This window comes from Hypomesus transpacificus, chromosome 2 (genome assembly GCF_021917145.1).
Source record: "Hypomesus transpacificus isolate Combined female chromosome 2, fHypTra1, whole genome shotgun sequence".
Taxonomy (NCBI): domain Eukaryota; kingdom Metazoa; phylum Chordata; class Actinopteri; order Osmeriformes; family Osmeridae; genus Hypomesus; species Hypomesus transpacificus.
This window is the reverse complement of record NC_061061.1, coordinates 13,400,208-13,419,891: the sequence shown is the minus strand read 5'-3', so window position 1 is coordinate 13,419,891 and position 19,684 is coordinate 13,400,208. Positions and strand designations below refer to the sequence as shown.

Below are 19,684 nucleotides of genomic sequence, written 5' to 3'. Positions count from 1 at the left end.
TAACTGGCCAGAGGATGGCGGTAATAAAACTATGAGAATGAAAACTGCAAACAAACTCAACAGAACAAGATGAAGAAGAAGACTGAGTTTCTCATGTTGTTACGTTCAAAAATAGTGTCTTCGTTTGATTGTTGACAGTGGAAGGTATGCTATTATATATTTTTAAGTTTAATTTTGTAAAGCTACGCGTTTTGATGGAAAGCAATTACTTAAAGGCGTAAGGTGAGTGAATTGTGTCGCCACAGTGTTGTTTCTGGATTGAATGTGATGATACTTGAAAGTTTGGGGAATCTTTGATTTGATATTAACGTCGAATGCAATAGTCTTCATTTTGTCATTTTGAAAAGAGCTGGACACTAATTTGACAAACAAGGTATGCAATGTAACGACTTGTTAACCATAGCCGTATTGAATAGCTTCCTGGCCTAACGTTATGAGTGCAGCCAGTTCGCGAAACTAGTAGCCATTGACTTGCTAACTGTTTCGTCATCACGATTCAATTTTATGATTAGCTCCAAGCAAACCTTGGATATTTCGTTTCGCGCTTGTTTTTGAGCATTTCTAGAAGCTACCTACAGTACTTCCACTAACTTTGGAAGCAGCTGAACAGGTTGTTCCATGACTAAGAAAACAGCTGATTGTGTTTGTATTTTCCTCTAACGGAAAAAGCAAACTAGCTTCCATTCTCCTCCCAGGTCGTATTGAAATTATATGAGCGTATGGCTTTCCATGGAGCGGTGAAGATTCATTTGATATTCGGAAACAGCATAATGAAGAATTGTTTTACGGACCAGAGTTAAAGTAGTGTGGGAAGTTGGTGAAGGCCTCTAGAGAGAGTAGGCAATACAAGTCAAGTGATGGACAAAGTACTTACTGAGATCATTTACAATTCTAGAGGGTTTCATTAAAAGGTGCACTATCTGCAAACAATAAAGTACATTAAATAAATAAACTGTTTAAAATATTGCTACATCAGACTTGAGTTAAGTGAGCGGGCTTTCAACGTCAATGGGTTTATTGTCCAATCATGAATGATTTCTCATTCAAAGATAAGCACTGTTGGCGTTAATGCTAATACAATCCTACAGAGGGCGCAGTATTGCAAGACTGCAACAGTCTCGCATGTACACCGATTAGCCATAACAATACGACCACCTGCCTAATACCTGTGTGCTTTTTAAATTGCGTTGCATTAGAAAAATAATGACGATATATCCTTTTTTTTGTTGGGACAATTATACAATGCTTACACCCCATATGGGTTCTGGGGCCATGCTTTTGTAAAAATCCAGATGATTATGAACACCGCAACCAGAAGGCAAAATTAAATCCTTGCAAACATGTACCTGCATTTGTGTTAACTTAGTTTTCACTTCCGTGTGTACAACATTACTTTTTATTTCCACAGTTTAACGGTGTGCAACAACAATTGCGCCACCAGACCCACTTTCTATGATGGAGAGACTCTGCAACCTGGAAGATGAGCCGATCCCAAGTTTCCTGTCACAGTCCCAGGGCAGCAGCTGTGCTAATGTCACATTGGGTTCAACTCCTGGGCTGCCAGTGGCTGCATCGACATTGGCTAAAGTTAGACCTGGAGTGGACATACACAACAGGTGTGGTCACACTCAGCCCAGATTATTTACCACAGGTTTTTTTCTGTACTCCTCAAATAATGATCTACTAAAATTAAAATTTGTTCACATTACAACACAGCTGTTAAGTACACAACAACAAGTACACACCGTGTACAACTCGCCTCTTGTAAGAGAGTACATCGATACTTTTTGGGGCTTTGTTGTCTGAAACACCTTGTGACTACCTTCACAGGGTAGATACCATTGAGGCATCTTATTTGGGGAATGGCCAGCTTTTGCAGGAGTCCTCTTATGAAGATAAAGGCAAATTTGCCCTTAGTTTCATGGATAACACGTGAGTATTAGCCAATTATTTTATCATTTGATCCCATCACTTAAGCAGGTTACATGTAAGTTTATGCACTTTTTCATGAAAACGATACATGGGAAGGGCTTACATTATTTCCAGACTAAATTAAAATTCTTGTTATAATAAAATAAACTATGGAGCAAACGGCACTCTTGTTCGTCCATAGTCTTTGTTTGGGTTCTAGCTGGCTGAGGGTTGAATGGCTACTGAGCCTGGGTTGCCTCACAACCCCAAATATTTCTAAAGTAAATGTTAAATATGAACATTTCAGCTGTGATATTGTGGCACAAGAAACCATTTTGAATTTAGATCTGTTTCCAACTGTTTTCCAACCAGGGAAAATGCTGATGACTTCATTGCAGCCCACCGTTTCTCAGACATGCTATTGAAGGTGGAGCTGGATGAATCCAGATCAAATGTCTTCACACTGGGTTCTCTCTCCCAGGCTTCAGGACAATCCATAAAGCCCAGAACTGGTAAGAACGACCATACATACAAATACTGTCTGAGCTGATGTATATTTGGCTGGACAGGGGATGGGCCACACTGTCTTGTCTTGACCTGGTTTGACATACACAAAACTGCTCATTCTACTCTAGCCAATGTAGTTTTGGTGACCTGCGAAAGAGGTAATCGTTTTTCTCGTTCTTCATTTCTCTTAGATAAGTTCTTACACATGGGAAACAAGGATACTTTGAAGGAAAAGGTAAAATGTTTCTCCTTCAAAAATAAAAAACATTTTAGAGAATACTTTTATGAACACCATCTATGCCTGTGCTGATGAATGTGAAAGCCTTTTGTGACCTATTGTCCAAACTTCTGCTTGCCCTGTGTCTCCCTAGGACCTAACCCTGTTTGCAACAGTAGAGAAAGAGAATCCCGCCAGTACGGAAAGTGACGACTGCTGCAGTGGCAATGACTCCAGTTTCTTAGCCAATGAAAAGCTCATGTCTTTGGACAGCATGGTCATGGATATCACTGGTTTGTTCCCCATCCCTCCTTTTAGTCTCCCTCTAAATTGAACTAAGTGGAGGGAAATTATAACACAATATCCAATTTTAAGGGAGTCTGTCTTTTTGTTTTTCAATCCCCAGATGATGAGATTGATATGGTCCACATGAATGATGACATGCTGGTTCCTCCGGCCATGCAGCGAGGTCAGGTGGAGGGTCAGGAGATTCCTGCTGTAAGACAACGTGTGCCCCTCTAACCAGGGTCCAGCTCCTTGTTTTCCATTTTCTTAAATTATAAGTCAAATGGAAAATGCATTTCAGCACCCAGTTTGCCTGTTGTTGGTCCCCCACAAACGGTTCATTGCCTCTTACAGGAACATTCAGTCTGATTTTGTGATGACAGGAGGACTCCCAGATGCCGGATGTGCGACTGGCTGCCACAGGGATGGACTCCTGTCCTGCCAGTGATGAGGAGGACACTGAGGACGAGCTGGAGGCAGCCAAGAGGCGGAGCTTCACCAGGTCCCATCTGTTGCCCAGCACCTTCAGACAGCTGGTGAGCTTCCCATGACTGCTCACCAGTCTCGTGCATCAAAAGTTTAGCTTTGGATAATAGAGGGTACCTATGCATTAGCTAAAAGTTGCTTAAATCAAACATTTTTAATTTGACTACTTTTGAGACCATGTATTTTGAGGTTATGTAAATTACTGTTCAAACTGAAGTTCTCCACTTTTTATTTGACTGAGTTTTGTATCTGCAAATAGATTGGAGAGAGCAATCGTCCAAACTTCAGACCGGGGCTTGAGGGAGGCAGTTCTGATGATGAGTGCCTCTCCGGTTGGAATGCTCACCGTTCGTCTGGAATCGAACACCGGCACTCAGCGGAAGGTCAGGTCATCAACTCGTCTGTTCCAGGTAAATTACCATGCCTTTGGTACAGTACCACACTTGTGGATGGACTGACGATTGGTCTTGCAAATACATTGTTTCTGCTATAAGTATTTGTCTTGTTTTCCTAAAACCAATGGAGATTAATTGTGAAAGTCATATTTTAATCATAGAAAGTGTTGAATCATTGTTTTCAAGATATGAAACCCCTAAAATATAATTTGTAATGCACTGTGTGGTTTAAAATCCATATATTTATAATACATTTTTCATTTTCAAACAGATTATGATAACTCACAACTCTGTCCAATTTGTATATATTGTTATAACGTCCATATTGTTGGATCACAGGTGATGGAGGAGGGGGTGATGGAAGCAGTGGGAGTGAGGAGAGTGTGAACAATGAAAGGCTGACAGCCTCCTCCCTTCCTACCCACACCGGCGTTCAGACAACCTATGACATCCTGCGAGGGCTTGGCATTGTGGGTAGTGGTGGAGTTGGAGAGGAAAGTGATGATCTGCACTCCCTTCCAGGACTGGAAAACGATGGCTTACCAAGACACAGTGAGGTAGCTCAGCACTCCAATAACAGCCTCTACCACCATGTATGATGAATCACTGTGATGATAATTAATGATTTTCTCTATTCTGACATACCATTTTGTAAATAAATGTTGAAATTATAGTACACAGCCATAGATAACGACAACTAGGACCACGTTTTTTATCCCTGTATAATTGTAACTTGCCATACTTTCCGTTTGCTTTAGATTGGGGACCGTGTGGGTCCAGTGGGAACGGTAGAAGCCACCTCCAGACTCTGGGACTTCTCAGCCACAGCCCACCACCAGGGCACCTGTGACTGGTCCCAGGTACTGCCCCCTGACTGTGGTGACCAGGACGATGAAAGTGACGATGATGTTGAGGGGGTGGATGAAGCGGACAGTGCCAAGCCTCCCCTAGGGATGAGAGGGGGACCTTTGGGGGACTCTGTACCTGAGCCCTCGGACAGCCAGATTGAGGAAGAGAAAGTGCCTTCCACTTCCTTGGAGCCCAAGTACTTCTCTCAAAGCTTCCATCAGGAGCACTCAGACGATGTCTGGAACCTCTGCCCTGACACCATGGCAACGGAGCTCCAACAAGGTAAGAGAGTTGCAATTGGGATGAAACACAGATTTAGACATTGTTCACTTTTCACAGACCTAGTACAGCTATCTAAATAATCCACAGATTGGATAGGTGTACTATAGAAAAATGCAGAAGCCTATAGATGACCAGATCTGTGGATGGTTAGTTGGATTTAATTTGTGTTAACCAGGTGCCGATGAAAATGTAGTGTACCAGAATGAAGAGGGGAATTGGGTAACTGATCTGGCATACTACTCCTCCTTTGATAAAGAATGTTATGCAAACATGCCTGAAAAAAACATTGAGCAATTTAAGACCGAGGACTTTCTTCCTGCAAGTAAGAATAAAGGTTTACTATCTTAAGAAATATGTTTTTAAACAGAATATTCGATGAAAATTGTCAACCACATTGCCATAAAATTCCAATGAAAACGTTTTCAGGTAATGCCATTGACAAGATCATCAAAGACCAGGAGGAGTTTGAGAAGGAGCACCAGTTCATGCAGGTAGGTCAGCAGTTGGACATCACGCCTCTCTCCCTCTCTCTGTCTCTTGTCTTGGCCACTACTTTACTACTATTTTAATACATGGGGTCAGTATCAGTAAGTTACCTGAAAATAGCTCAAAAGTTTTATTGATGTCTATTAGAATCAATCTTTAGCTACAATTTCTCCTCTAGGAGGAGCAGATAGAGGTGGCTAACTGCAGCCCAAGCGTGTCAGACAGCTCCTGGAAGCTGCCGGCAAGTGGACACATCCTGATGAGGGCCTCCCAGGTTTCCTCAGAGTTTGAGACGGGAAACCAAAGTTACCTGCGACTGACCCTGGGGGAGTTCTTTCAGCAACGGTCGGAGGCTCTGGGTTGCCTTGGGGTCAATGAGGAAGATGGAGTCAGAAGGGTCAGTAAGAAATGTTGTTGTCGATGGTGGATCTATATAGATCTGTAGGAGTTCTTTATTTAAGACAAATTCAGTTACATGCTATCTTATTCTCTTTCCAGCCTTCCTTTGGTTACATGATTACCTCCCCAGAAAAGAGAGAGCCGTTTGCTCTGATCCGCCCTTCCGACTTTGCCTCAAGAAACGTCTCTGTTCACAGTGAAACAGTGCAGCTTACTGATGCAGACCACACCATGATTGCTGGTAAACATTGGCACTACACCAAGACTGCTACATAATATCACCTTAACCAATATCACATTTACCCCAGTCCCTAATATTGTGATGTTTATTCTTGCAGAGGACTTGGAAAAGACTTTAGAGAATCCCTCAGACCACATGTCTCTAAAGGAGACAGCTGATCCAGAACCTTCTCAAAAGGTTTGTTCCTGTGTCCAAACATTGCTTTGTTATACATAGAATAATTTTTATGTCACAATCTAATAATTTCTCTGCCTGTTCTTTCTGTAGGATCAAACTTTGTCGACTCACCACCCTGATTGGTCAGGTGTTGCGGGGTTGGGGTCAGCCAACCAGACCTGCAATTCACCCGGCAACACGAGCCACCAGATGCTGAGTATCAGCTCTATCGCTTCCGCCATCAATGACGCCTCCATTAGCACCGATCCAAACCAGCTGGCTGCCATGATCATGGAGCTGTCCAAACGAAGACACATCAAAGGCCTGAGCAGCAGCAGCAGGCTGATAACTGGCTCTAGTTCTGATGTGCCCTTCTCTCCCTTGGAGAGACAGAACCAGGTTCAGAGGGGCCAGTTCGACCAGAGTTCCCTGGTGGATGTTCTTCAGAGGACCACCTTGGCTGGCGAAGTCAACAATTTTGACATGGAAAAGTACTTGAAGAAGACCGACGTGTCCAGGAGTAGTGATAGCGAGACATCGGGATCCCCTCCTAACTTTGACCTGCTGAGCCTGGGGGCAGACAGCCTCCACCTCTCCCTTCAGGACTGCCAAGCTTCAATTCAGCATGCAAAACATGGCATCTCTACTCAAAGCGACAGACAGTCCACCACCAGTTGTAAAGCTAAAGATTTTGTCGGAGCAAACGGTAATGCATGTCATGATGCTACGTCTAATCGTTCCAGTCAGAACACCGTAGACACTCCATGTAACAACAGGGACTCCAGGAGATGTTCTTTTCCTGCCAGCTGCATGCCGACTGCATCAACCAATCCTGGTCCAAGTTTTGTTGACTCACAACAGCCATCGACAGCCAAGTCAGCTGGAAGTGAAAATGAACTAATGTCTGCAAGCTGCAATGACAGGCATGGTATGGAGAACAGTCAATTTTGAACTGGTCTTACAGTTGGTTGCAAATGCCCCAGCTGTAGGAAGTTGCCCATTAATAGGAAAAAAATCCTTAGCTTGCTCAAAGCACACATGGTTAGAATAGAATATCAGGGTCTAAAACATCCTGGAAAAAAAAAATATATATATATATATATATATATATATAAGCTACTTTTAAGCATGTTTTTCTTGCATACAAATTAATATTGAATCTGTACCCTGTCAACAATGGATTGTTGTATGTCTTTTGCAGATGTGTTTCATGGTTTTGTGGGCCCGGCGGCTGCAGGCATGGAGGAGAACCAGTCCTTTAGGCCCTCCACCTCCCCTCTTACACACTCATCCCCCAGCCAGACATCCATAACCAGTGCTGATGGGTACTAACTCCTCCTAACTCTTGGCTTTAAACCAGACCACTGTCTCCTCATCAGTGTTTAACTATGCATCTATGTTGTCATTTATGCATGTTAAACAATGGGAAACTGTTCTTTGCTTTGTTGTAAGGCCGGGTTTTAAATTTAAATCAATCCTAATACTATCTGGGCATTTGTTATATGATTTTAATTTTTTTTGGGGGGGGGGGGGGGTAATATTTAATTTCTCAATAGCCTTGTGCCTCTGTGTTACTGCTGTCATTGACAATGGGATTCCTTCTCTCTTTGTCCCTTGCATTGTCCTCCATTAGTCAAGTGGCTGACACACTCCACTGTGAGACATCCCCTCAGACCACCTGCTCTAGCATCAGCAGGCTCACCTACATCTCCCTCAACGACAGCACCTGTCTACCCACCCCGGACAAGCACAAGGTAAAACACACCTGAGACTCAGTACTGGATGGGTTTTCTGTGGGCCATACATTTTATTTTTATTAATTTTTAACTGCTTTGAAGGAAGGCCTTGTCTCCTGTTGTCTAATTTAAGTGCAACAATGACCACTGCCTTTTGCAGAAAAATGGGACAATGTCATTAAGCACAACTATCGTCAGAGCCAGTCCCACTCCACCATTGGAACAGGAGGCCCAGATGGTACCTGCCAACGCTTGTGGGCTACCCCAAAGCCACGGGTCTCCACGCCACTCCAAGAGCCCGGATCAACATCGTAATTACTCTAAAAGCCCTGACCTGCGATGTTGCTTTTCACTGGGCTGCGGGCGTAGTCAGAGTGAGTGTAACATTCACACTGGGACCAAGGACACAGGGTCGGCGTATGGGCCACACAAGCACCCCACTGACCCGAGCGTGTGCCAGCTCAGAAAGGTTGACTCTGGCTACTCCAGTAACTTGAATATTCAGCAACCGCTCAACATGGTGAGACAACCCTCCCAGCAGTGGACTGGTATGCCGGCCCAGCCAAGTGCCTTTCCTGGAGGAGGTTTCGGTCTGTCCCCCACCTACCCCTCAGAGGAGCAGCACCGCATTCCCATCCCCAGCTTCAAGCCTCAGGGAGCCCTGGTCAGCTTCTGTCCTTCACGTGGTCTGTTCAGCTCCCAGCTGTCCCAGCAGTATCTGGGGTCAGAGCGATTCCTGCAACCTGATTCGTACCACTTTGAGTTAGGCGGTAGCCTGTACAAAGTGTCTTCGGCTGGACCTCAAGGTGTTGAAGCCTCAATGAGACACCATGTCCAAGGGTCTATTGACGCTGTACATGGAGGTCTGCATGTCGGCTACCCAATCCATCACTCCCACCACAGCCAGCAGGACCCAGGCATGCTTCTAGGGAAGCCCTACAGTCATCTCCGAGCGGGCCCCTGGAACCCTGGAGGCCTCCCTGAACTCAGAGGTGAGACCTGAAGTCTTGATGTCTGACTTGAATGTCTACAATACCTTGGTGTCGACGGTGACGTTGTTCTGTACCCCTTAATGTGTCTGTCGACCTCCTTCCTTTCTCGCACCATCCAGATGAAGTGGTGGTTCCAGAGGAGCTCCGTTTCCCCCAGGCCTGCTGTGTGGGCATCGCCTCCCAAACCTCCCTCAGCCTGTTCAACCCTTCAGAGCGATGGCAGCAAGTCTCCATTTCCCTCACCAGCTTCTCGATAGATGGCAAAATGGTAAAGATTCATTTTTCTGACAATACTTGGTATAAGTGACCTGAAGGAGTGAATTAAGTAACCACGTCTTAACCACAGGTCGACAGCCTGCCTTACCAGTTGCTGATCGTCAAGAACAAGACAATCATTGGGCCCAGGAGCACTGAAGAGCAGAAGATTCTGTTTATCCCTCCACAGGCGGGGGTCTATCAGCTTGTTCTTAGTGTGGCTTCTTGGCCTGCCTCCTCTGAGGCTTACCCTGCCTCACGGGCTGAGGTTAGTACTTGATTTGTTTGTTGTATGTTTGATTGGATCGAATTCAAATCAATACATCAATGTATTTAACAATTAACCAAGCAACAGTTCAGTAGCAGTACAGAAATGGCAGAATAATGGCAAATGAACATCTTTTTACTGGAATCTTCCAGGTATTTTCAAAAAAGGTGGTGCTCATGGCCATAGCTGAGAATCCAGCTCTGGAGGTGAGTGGGTGGTTCTGGTTTTAAAGGAATTGTTTGCCATTTCTTTGTGTAACCCAGGGGGTGGGTGTATACATATGGAGGGCTAAGGGTTTTATAAGGACCAAATGTCATGTTAATCAAGTCATAAACTGTAGCTGTGGTGTAACATAATTCAGGCTACTTTAAAGTTTGATCTTACCCATTATGTGTTACATTTTCTTATGTGATACCTTATCTTTGTACTATACATTGTTTCAAATACAACATATTTATTATAAAAAGTGAATAAATAATTAATGTCTCTCTACTTACAGATAGATGTTGGTAAATCTGGTAGTCTGGACTTTGGAGATCTGGCAGGTGGCAGTGCTAAAGCTCTTCCTCTGAAACTCTTCAACAGAACCCACGCCACCTTGCCCCTCCGCCTGGTCATCACTGCAGTGAGTATACCGTAGTAATTAGAATAGTACACACTTCACTGTAACTTTGCTGTTAGATTCTGACTTGCAACATTGAGGATGTGGCGGTACAGCTAATTCCGTAACTTGGATAGCTACAGTATGACATCAAAGATAAGTCATGGGTAAATGTAGGGAACCAATGCTAGTTTGGAAGTTACTCAGGCCTACTTGTTCTATTTTTGTGTGCCATATTTTCCCAGAATGCATCAGCCAGGCGCTGCTTCACCCTCTCCAAGAGTCCGGTTGGCATGAAATCTGAGGAGATGCTTCTGGCAGATCACACTACTACTCCAAGTGCTCCATATTTGATTAATCATGTAATGCACGCTAGCTATGGAGAGGTAAGGCCCAGTTTTATGAACTTTGAATCACCCACACCCTGGTTTAGCCTGCTTCTGTTTGTGATTGATTAAAAGGTTAAAACAATCTGTAATTTGCTAACTTTTTTTCAGAATCCTGAGTGCTTCATGGTGTGGGTTCACTTTCATGCGCCACAAAAATATGCCTCTTGCACAGGTATTGTTTCATCGTTTGGTACACTTATTTGCACCACACCATTCATTCACCAGAATTTCATTAGGATTGTGTTGTATTTCAGGAGTACTGGGGCCACCTGATGAACACAGTGCTCGTGTGGACATTGAGGTGGATTGTCCTGGTGCAAGTCATTTAATCACAAGCATCCCTCTCTGTGCGAGGTCAGGGACAGCCAGGGTACATACTCCCAAAGACCTACAGGTAGGAGCTGCACAGTGCTTCAAATGCATTTGAAAGAACAACAAACAAATAAATAAATAACAGAAAATATAGAAGCAACTTGGTAGAACAACAACTTAGTAACTGTTCTGGTATGTTTGTCCTCTGCAGACTGTGTACCTCTCTGCTTTGTTTGGTAAATCGAGCCAGCAGACTCTCCCACTAAAGAACGCCGGCAATATTGATGTGCAGCTGAAGCTCAAGGTATTGTTTATATTTTAGTTAGACGTAATTTGAGATTCTGTATCATTAAAAACCATATAACAGGTATTGTATAATTCTGTGTCTGTGTTGTTAATATAATCTCCCCCTTCCTAACCCCATGGGTTCCCTTTTTAGAGCAGCGATGATGAAGACTTCTCAGTCAAACCTGACGAGCTGTCTTTACGAACAGGAGAAGGGCAAGGCATTGTGATCTCATTCTCTGCAAAGGGTTATAAGAAGTACAGGGAAAGGTTATTATTTTCCCTTAATTTTCCATTTAAACTTGGCATGCCATTGGAACACAGACCCCATTAACAATCTGCTAATTCCAGTAACACTTTATTTCAGATCAATTTGATATTATTTTAATGGCCAAATGTATTATTTTCTTCTTTAGAGAGGTGACCCCAAACTTTTCAACAGAAGTGTACTTGGTATCCTATCTATTGTTTGCTAACATTTTAACTACTTTTTATGCTTCTCTAAAAGTGCTTTATTGAGAAAAGAAAAAAACTTTGTTATTAATGCTTCACATATTTCTCCCCAGTGTTTTGACGATCCTAGTGCAGCCATCAGGCCCTCAATATGAGGTGATTTTGAAAGGAGAGGTTATTCAGGAGAATGAAGTGAAGACTAACTCATCGTCCATGGAGCCCAGTGTTGTGCCACCTATTCTCTCCAACAAGCAGTTCATGGCCTGGGGAGGGGTCACTTTGGGCAGAGCTGTGTAATGAATCATTTTAATTAATTATTTAATCTAAATACACTGCAGAGATCTTAACTTGCGTCTTAATGTCCTAATCATATTTCTGACATGCCTGTTTGTTCCAGACAACAGAAGCTGGTCCTTCGAAACAATTCTGTGCACACAACACACCAACTGCGTTTGCTGATCAGAGGACAGGATCAGGACTGCTTCCAGGTTAGAATTTATTTTTGATTTGAATTTCAATTGAGTGATTCAGTTATTTAGGAACATGGAAAAATCATCATAATTATAAGTGGTGTGTTAGAAATAATGTTCTTGCAACAGTCTTTTTTTCCAAGAATTTCTCTAGACTTAATTTATTGTTAGCCGCATTTTGGGGACTTTCTACCAATTAAACACTTCAGTTTTTCTTGCCCAGTCCTTTTTATAGTATACAAAAATTCCCAGAAGTTAAAGGGGTTAGCTTATGTCATTGTTTCTACTTTCATGAACCACATATATAACACTCTTAGACTGTTCTAGCTGATTAGATTAGATAAACTCAAAACAAAGTATTTCACTGTCTACTACATTCACCTTTTAAACATCAGTTGTTGATATATGAGGATTTTCTTCAACCATTTCACAAGAATTTGTCAGAGCCTTTAACCTGTGTCAATATAAATAATATTTTTTAATGTAATGGAATCATCAACTTTCAATTACCCTTTCAAGTCTAGGATTAGGCTCTTGTCTTATATTAGCCCTTTATTTTATATATATAAAAAAAAAACACCCAATTAAGTCTTTCTTTTGTTCTCTGTGCTCCTCCCTGTCCACTCCTCCAGCTTCAGAGCATGTTTGGGTCTGAGGAGCGTCTGACTCGACACAGAGAGCTCTCCATCAGGCCCAGAGAGGACACGGCAGTGCACCTCCTCTTTGCCCCCACTAGAGTGGCCTGCATGCTGGCCAAGCTGGAGATCAAACAGTCTGGGGTCCGACCCTCTCAGCCTGGGGTCAAGTTTACTGTAAGTGAAGGCTGTATCCGTTGATTGACAGAAACATTGTTGATTGATGAAGATATTGTGATGTGATAAAAGCCAGAAAAGCCAGGCTTGACAAAGGAATTGTCATGGGTAGTGAGTTATCTACACGTCTAACAGCAGCCCCTACTTATTTTTGCCTTACAACGTACATTCAGACAAATGGGGAAATTAAGAATAGTTTTGTACCAGAAAAAAAGCTTTGAGATCAACACTGGAAAGGAAATACTGGATTTGTATGTTAAGTAGCAGTATCTCATCAATTCCATTTGAACTTAAAATATTCTCCATTCTCAGATTCCTCTTTCAGGGTACGGTGGCACCAGCAACATCATCCTTGAGGACTTGCGGAAGACATCCGATGGCTATGTGACTACGTTAACAGGTGTGGCTGCAGGCCATGTCAGCAAGGTGTGCGTGTGTGTGAGGAATACGGGATCCAGGGCAGCCTTCATCAAAGCTGTGGCCTACTCTGACCTGCAGAAACGAACTGCTGCAGAGCTCACGCTTATCAGCCTCTCGCCTTCACAGTTCATCCTCAAGGAGAGGACCCAGGAGGTAGGAATCATGGCCATCCCTAATACAAACAAAACACAAACAAATACAAACATTTTGTATTCCAAGGGGTGTTGAACTGGGTTTTTGAGAGATTACTGCAGCCCTGCACGTACAGCACTTGCCTGCCTGTCGGTGACTTTTGTATCTACGATTCCAGTTGCAGTGCAGGGACAGATCAAGTGTGTTTCTGTGTGTGTGTGTGTGTGTGTGTGTGTCTTTAGGTGATCACAGTGCTGATGAAGTCTACTCCACGGGAGCAGGCCCAGTGTCAATCTGACAATGCTCTTCTGGCCACCATCTGTCTGTTCTGTGGAGACGAGGTGTCCAGACATCAGTTCAGGAAGTAAGACACAGCAGCAAGCACACTGCGTAAAAGATTTAAGAGCAAGACTTTGTGAAGCTAAACGCTTTGTTTTTTGGTGTGTTTCTTGCAGGTTGCTGCTCAGTAAGCCGAAAGCTGCGAGCAATATGCTATCAGAGAACAGCCTGCTGAAGGACCTCAACTTTGATGAAAGGTTCCTGGGGGAGGAGATGGTCATAGAGGGTAAGGAGCAGTTCACAAAATGTCGTTAACCTCACGGTGATCAGGAAATGGGATAATTTCACTCTTGTGTAAAGGTACTTAAAATCACTTCACTGCTTTGACTGATGCCTTTTTCTTTAGCCTACGACCTTCCTCAGAGACCCAATGAGGCCCAGATCTTCTTCAGGAACATGAGCAAAGTGGTGCTGTTGCTCCTGGGTAGTGTGGAGACCTCGGACTCGGGGGAGAGTGACGTCAATGAGCTGCAACAGCCCTTCATGCAGCAGAGCACCGAGTCTGGCAGGTACTTGGCCCATTTAAGACTACAACCATCCTGACAAAATACACTGATAAATACTGAACACATGTACATGTGCACATCTATAAGTGTATATTATGAAAATGCCATGAAATAGAAAGTGCCTACCATCCATTCAGCTTTTGCTGGCGATTACATTTTGTTCATATTGTTGTTAGGGGACATCTAATATTCTTTAATTTATTTCTATTCCAGTGTTTTTTCAGTGGACCGTCATATCAGCAATGTGTCTCTAGATGTGCTGCCAGTGAAGGGCCCTCAAGGGCAGGCTCGAAAGGTTATGGAGCCCTTCCTGAAAGAGAAATGTGAAAGAATCCTTTCACCCAGTGTCAAAGAATCTTTGGAGCCGCAGGAGTCCTGGAGCATCCAGCCTGAGCAGCTGATCCTCACCACTGCTATCCTTAGTGAGTCCATTTCACGCTTAAAACAGCCCACCCCAGATAAAGAGAACATCTCCATGGCTAGAGGGACCACGGGCATCTATCTAGTACCTTCAGAAAATAACATTTGTGATGTTGTTGCTATTTTTTTATCAGGCATAATGTGATTTCTTACTGTGCCACAGTCCCGTTATGATTCACAATCTTTCAAGGGAGAAGATGTAGCCAACATGTAAATGCTATGCTTTGTATTTGGTATACCAGGTCCTCTTATAATGTGTGTTTTGTGTCTGTATAGATGGACAAACCAACACGGGGCACATTCAGATCCAGAACCACTCATCCAGAGAGCTAAGCTTTGAGCTGTCGTGGCCAGCCCACTGCCTGACCGTCACACCTCAGCATGGAGTCATTGACCCAAAGTAGGAAGGCGACATAACAGAAACCGTTTTCATATAAATATTGTATACAATCATACATTTCTTCAAATTATGTTTAAAGCAATATTGATTTATTATGGTATTGGTGGAAGACCAAAAAAAGCTTCAAAAATAATTTAAGATGATAAAATAACCTTCTTAAAACTTGTAAAATGGGTCAGGATAAGTATGTCAAACTACTTTATTGCTTTATTTCTCCAGGTGCCACCTGCAAATTATGATCAGTCCCAACCCCTCACTATCAACCAAGTCTGCCTTGCTGCCATGGAGTGGGCAAGTCTACGTCCAGTGTGACAACCAACAGAAGGTATGATGCAGATCTGTTTGGCTCAAGAGCACAACAAGTATGTATTGCTATGATACTAACAAGTCCGTTTTCTGCCTCCTAGTTAATTAAAGTCCAGATCCGTCAGGATCTGGCTTTGGATGTGTCCATCGCCCCAGTGGATAGAAGTCTCTCAGCCTTGCCCCCCCAGGCTGCCACCCCCCTGGCCGACCCGGTCAGACCCCAGACTAATCTGTTGGAGATCAACAACCGCACAGTCATCTTCCCCACCACAGCTTCCGGGGAAACCTCAGGTAAGATCAAGATCACAGCTGGGCAGCAGCACTGGCCTTGAGCATCTTCTGACACACATTGTCTGGGCCTACATCCCTGGTAGGGCTTAACCCGTCAGTCCCCTTCAGACCCGATCTGCTATTGTAAGTGTGTGTGTGTGGGGGGGGGGGTGGCGAGTTGGTGGTCAATGAGGTGGCAGGTCAGTACCCTTAATTAGGCTTCCCTGCCTAAATAAAGTGACAAATTATTTCAAATAATTCTCTCTCGTCCTCAGAGTCCTTTCTGGAAGTGGAAAATGGGGAAGAAGAGGTCAGGTGGTACATTTCATCCTTTGCCCCTCCGTATGTTAAGGTAAGATCTTATCTCAGGTTAATTTAATGTGTGGCAGTAGCTGCCTATGTTCATTATGACAACCTACCAGCTCTGTTTTCTGACCTCTCTTTATCTGACCCTCTCACCCCTTTTTTTCTTATCCTCTTGTAGCGTGGTTTGCACGGTTAAGATTAGCAATACTTAATTTATAATAAAGTATACAGTTCTTGGGGGCACCACCTCTGATTTATTTAAGGGACAGAGGAAACCTTATTGAATAATAGCACTCGTAATAATCAGTCTAATCTTAAGTAGCGAATTCCATGAAAGTAGAGCAGATCAGATAACGTGAGGGATAACGCGAGTATTGTAAACAATGATTTATTTAAGAATGTAATTATGATGAACAAATACCAAAGACGTTATAGGCTAGTTGAGAGTGAGTTGAGTTAAACAGTATACAGTAGGTCCTAAACTATGATGAGAGCGGAATACTAGATGGTGGGTTGAGAGCGCGTGGGGAGGGGAAGAGAGAGATATAGGCTTCAGGAGAACAATGGAGGGAGTCTATGTTAACTAATCCTAACGAAAGTTAGGTTGAATCATTTGCAAACTAAAAATCAAACGTAACAAATTAAATCACAATATGCCAATGTTCACAAGTAAGAAATGTAGCAATATCGTAGTTACTGTTGTCAGTTTGAAGAAGAAGAATCAAAGTTCCGTTCGTCGTTGTCAAACGGTTAGAGCAAAGGAATCTTTCGTTAAAGTTCCTGGTGGTCCAGTGAGTTGCTGATTGAGAAGGATAGGTCAGATGTGTCGCGAACATATCCGGTGAATCCTTGCGAAAAAGCAAGGTTTGCTTGTGCGTCAGGGTTTTATAATCCTTGCTAAAGGGGGGGTATCCTTTTGGAGGTGAACTCTTTGATTGGTCAGTTACTCCCCCCTGGGCGTCCATCCTGAGATTGACGTATGGGTGTGAAGTAGTTGATAACTTTTCAGAGTTCAGCTATTTCAAATGTCCATGTATTTCTAATACTTCAAAATATAACAATACAACATTAATAAATGGTTTAGTTTGTAGATTAAAATCATTTTGATATCAAGATTAACTGATTTATCATAACAGGAAAGGAAGTTACATTAAAACATCAAATTATATCAACACAGCATAAAAGGGGAAGCATACATTATAACACATCAACTACTGTCATTGAAATAGTGTCCATAAGCCATGTAGTCCTTGAGCATATGTTTGTAAATCCAGAAAAGTTAGTCTTTCCTTAAACTCCTTTGTCTGCATACTGTAAGGCCATTTTGGTCTACCTTCTGACCCCATGCTGGGCCAGAAGCTTTGAAGGTCCTGCTCTGGAGATAAGGACAAAGGGGGAAACCCCCTTTCTCCTTGTCGGGGGTAGGGGAAAGGTGTAAGGTTACGTGGTTTGTCTGTTGGCTCTGCTACACTCTCTAAAACCCAAACACCCACCCATTCTTGCTCCTGGTCCTCTGTGCTCTAAGGGGGTGGACAACAGTGGGGATGTGTATCGGGCAACTTACACAGCCTTTAGATGCTCCAGGGTGTCTGGCATACTTGGACCCAGAGAGAAGATGCAGGTGAGTCTGTATTTGTCATTTTACGTTATTTGGATAGCATTTTTCTAAATGTTTTCTAACCACTGCTGGTATTTTTTTGGTCATGATGCCACTTTTTTGTTGTTGGACGAGCTACTGAAAAATGCTGGTCTTAACAATGGTTCAGTGGAATAATAAAAGTTGTTTCCCCAGGTGCCTGTCACCTTCATGCCCAGAGACCGGGGGGACTATGCCCAGTTCTGGGACCTAGAGTCCCACTCCGTGACAGACCCCCAGCATAAGACCAGGAACCGCTTTCAGTTCTGTGGCACGGTGAGCATGGAGTACTTGTCCCAAAATAATTTGGAGAAACAACTCCTGTAAAAGTGACCTTCAATGATTGTGAATGTTTTTGTTTGTGTGATTCTAAGGGGTCGAAAGCAGGTCCAGTGACGGGGCCTCAGGAAGGCGACTGCTCTTTGGTAAGAACTGAAGCCATCGGTAAGACCAGGAAGCAAGCAGGTGCCTCTACAGTCAATACTTGGTAAGGAAGGACCCACTCTGACACTTCATTAAATATCCTAAGAACTCCATTCAGTATGATGAATGGAATATAAATAGGGTGCCATTAAACTTGCCCTGTTTTCGTGGATACCATACCACCTTCTACCATAGAAACATTATAGTTGCCACTAGTCATTGTTACTAGTTGCCAACAGGGGGCAGTACAACAATGGTTGGCAATGTCTTGGCTTAGGAGGGTTACTACGTGGGTCACTACCTTTTTTGTTTTGGTAAGGGAAATCAAACAGCTCTACCTGTTCTGGTCCCTAACTATCCTCTGAACTCTAACCTCTGAACTAACTATGAAGATAGGCCATGCCAGAAGTTGTAGTATCCACAGTACCTCACATTCAGGCCCAACAATCTTTGCTGAAAGTAAACAGACACAACATACTCATTTTACTCAACAGGTACAAACAGGAGAACTCCTGGCCACCGTGGTTCTGGTATATGGCCTGCAGTTTAGGGATTATATCTAATTTGTTTAATGTGTTCACAGCCAGGAAGAGAGTCCACAGAGAGGAGTTTACAGCCCTAAGGACATGTACGTCTTCCCAGCCACCCGGCTGGGTGAGTCCAGCACCCTAAAGGTTAACCTCCGCAACAACTCCTACGACACGCATGAGGTGAGTTATAATATATTTATGGTAATAATAAGCATGTACACACTCCAAATTAAGTGTCTCTTTTTAATCAGCCAATGTGCTATCATTTACGCATTTGGTCTTTCCTCAGCCACTTAACAATCCATTCAACTGTTTCATCGAGTGTGGTGGGATATCACCCAAAGTGCTTTACAATTCATGTGTTTATGCTGAGCTCTCCAATTGTCTTCCAGTTGCGGTTTGTAAAACCCAAGGAGCCATTCCACATCAAGCATTCCAAATATTCCTTACGGTGAGTTAGTCTGGCCATCGAAATGATGTCCTCTTGAAAAATCTATAATGCATTTTATATTTTATATAAAGTCGTTAATTCAAAACATCTACCTTGCATCTTTATCTCCACCAAACCCGCCTCACAAATTATACTGTTTTACAAGCTTTTGATTAGTTCAAGGTTCAAATGTGTCAGTGGGATGTAGATGCTGAATGTTTTCTTAATTGTTCCCATTTATTCTGCCTTGCAGATCTCAACACTACATCAACCTGCCAGTTCAATTCAAACCAAGCTCAAAAGGAAAACATCTCAGCTTGCTGCTCATACAATCAGAAACAAGTGGAACCATCTCTATCCACTTGACTGGTGATGCCTTGCCCTGAGCTTCCCAGTTGCTCTGAGTCACTGGCTTCTTGCCTGTGACTGTTCTCACACTGAGCTACGCTGACCAGTCAAGACCACACCAGAAAAGACATTTCATTTGAATTCAGATCACCCCTCCACCTACTTTGAAATATGAAGGCATCTTCAATGATGAGAGGTCAACTTAATTTCATGAGCGCTGAGCATGAGTCTGACTTTCGGTCCATTGAGATTGCAAGGGTCAGTCGATTCTCTATAAAAGGGTTGTGCCTAATGTTTTTTACTGTTTAATAAAGACTAACCTTTTAGCCTTTGTATTAGCAATGGCAAAACTCACTTAGAAATGCATATATTTATGTACGTTTTATAAATAGCAAGTTGATGAAATAAAGATCATTATGATGAACAATCCT

General features: G+C 43.1%; 1 protein-coding gene across 2 annotated transcripts; it reads left to right on the top strand.

Annotated features, from left to right (window-relative positions):
• The first annotated feature begins 50 nt into the window (after positions 1-50).
• Positions 51-19,674, top strand: cep192 (centrosomal protein 192). Of its 2 annotated transcripts, none has more exons than XM_047035648.1 (47): positions 51-222; positions 1,409-1,616; positions 1,831-1,932; positions 2,284-2,423; positions 2,610-2,653; positions 2,790-2,928; positions 3,042-3,133; positions 3,304-3,456; positions 3,666-3,816; positions 4,141-4,358; positions 4,560-4,932; positions 5,108-5,254; positions 5,359-5,423; positions 5,597-5,815; positions 5,917-6,058; positions 6,156-6,235; positions 6,326-7,142; positions 7,416-7,539; positions 7,848-7,968; positions 8,111-8,942; positions 9,062-9,210; positions 9,289-9,465; positions 9,618-9,671; positions 9,965-10,090; positions 10,312-10,452; positions 10,564-10,627; positions 10,710-10,849; positions 10,979-11,071; positions 11,207-11,322; positions 11,619-11,798; positions 11,903-11,993; positions 12,608-12,787; positions 13,100-13,360; positions 13,582-13,703; positions 13,795-13,904; positions 14,025-14,187; positions 14,398-14,606; positions 14,881-15,004; positions 15,224-15,329; positions 15,412-15,601; positions 15,856-15,932; positions 17,412-17,507; positions 17,679-17,798; positions 17,897-18,009; positions 18,529-18,655; positions 18,868-18,926; positions 19,159-19,674. In XM_047035648.1, exons 2-47 carry the CDS (start codon positions 1,453-1,455, stop codon positions 19,289-19,291), a joined length of 7,644 nt encoding a protein of 2,547 aa, XP_046891604.1. In that variant the 5' UTR covers positions 51-222; positions 1,409-1,452; the 3' UTR covers positions 19,292-19,674. The 2 variants fall into 2 exon arrangements, with proteins under 2 accessions (XP_046891604.1, XP_046891612.1); XM_047035656.1 differs by having other exon boundaries at positions 53-144.
• The last annotated feature ends 10 nt before the right edge of the window (positions 19,675-19,684 follow it).

Bases quoted from the DNA above. Each gene is read 5' to 3' on its own strand.
- cep192 (XM_047035648.1), top strand. From the start codon at position 1,453: ATGATGGAGAGACTCTGCAACCTGGAAGATGAGCCGATCCCAAGTTTC. The intron at 3,817-4,140 runs GTAAATTACCAT...GTTGGATCACAG, and splicing joins CATCAACTCGTCTGTTCCAG to GTGATGGAGGAGGGGGTGAT. The intron at 10,453-10,563 runs GTAAGGCCCAGT...ACTTTTTTTCAG, and splicing joins TGCACGCTAGCTATGGAGAG to AATCCTGAGTGCTTCATGGT.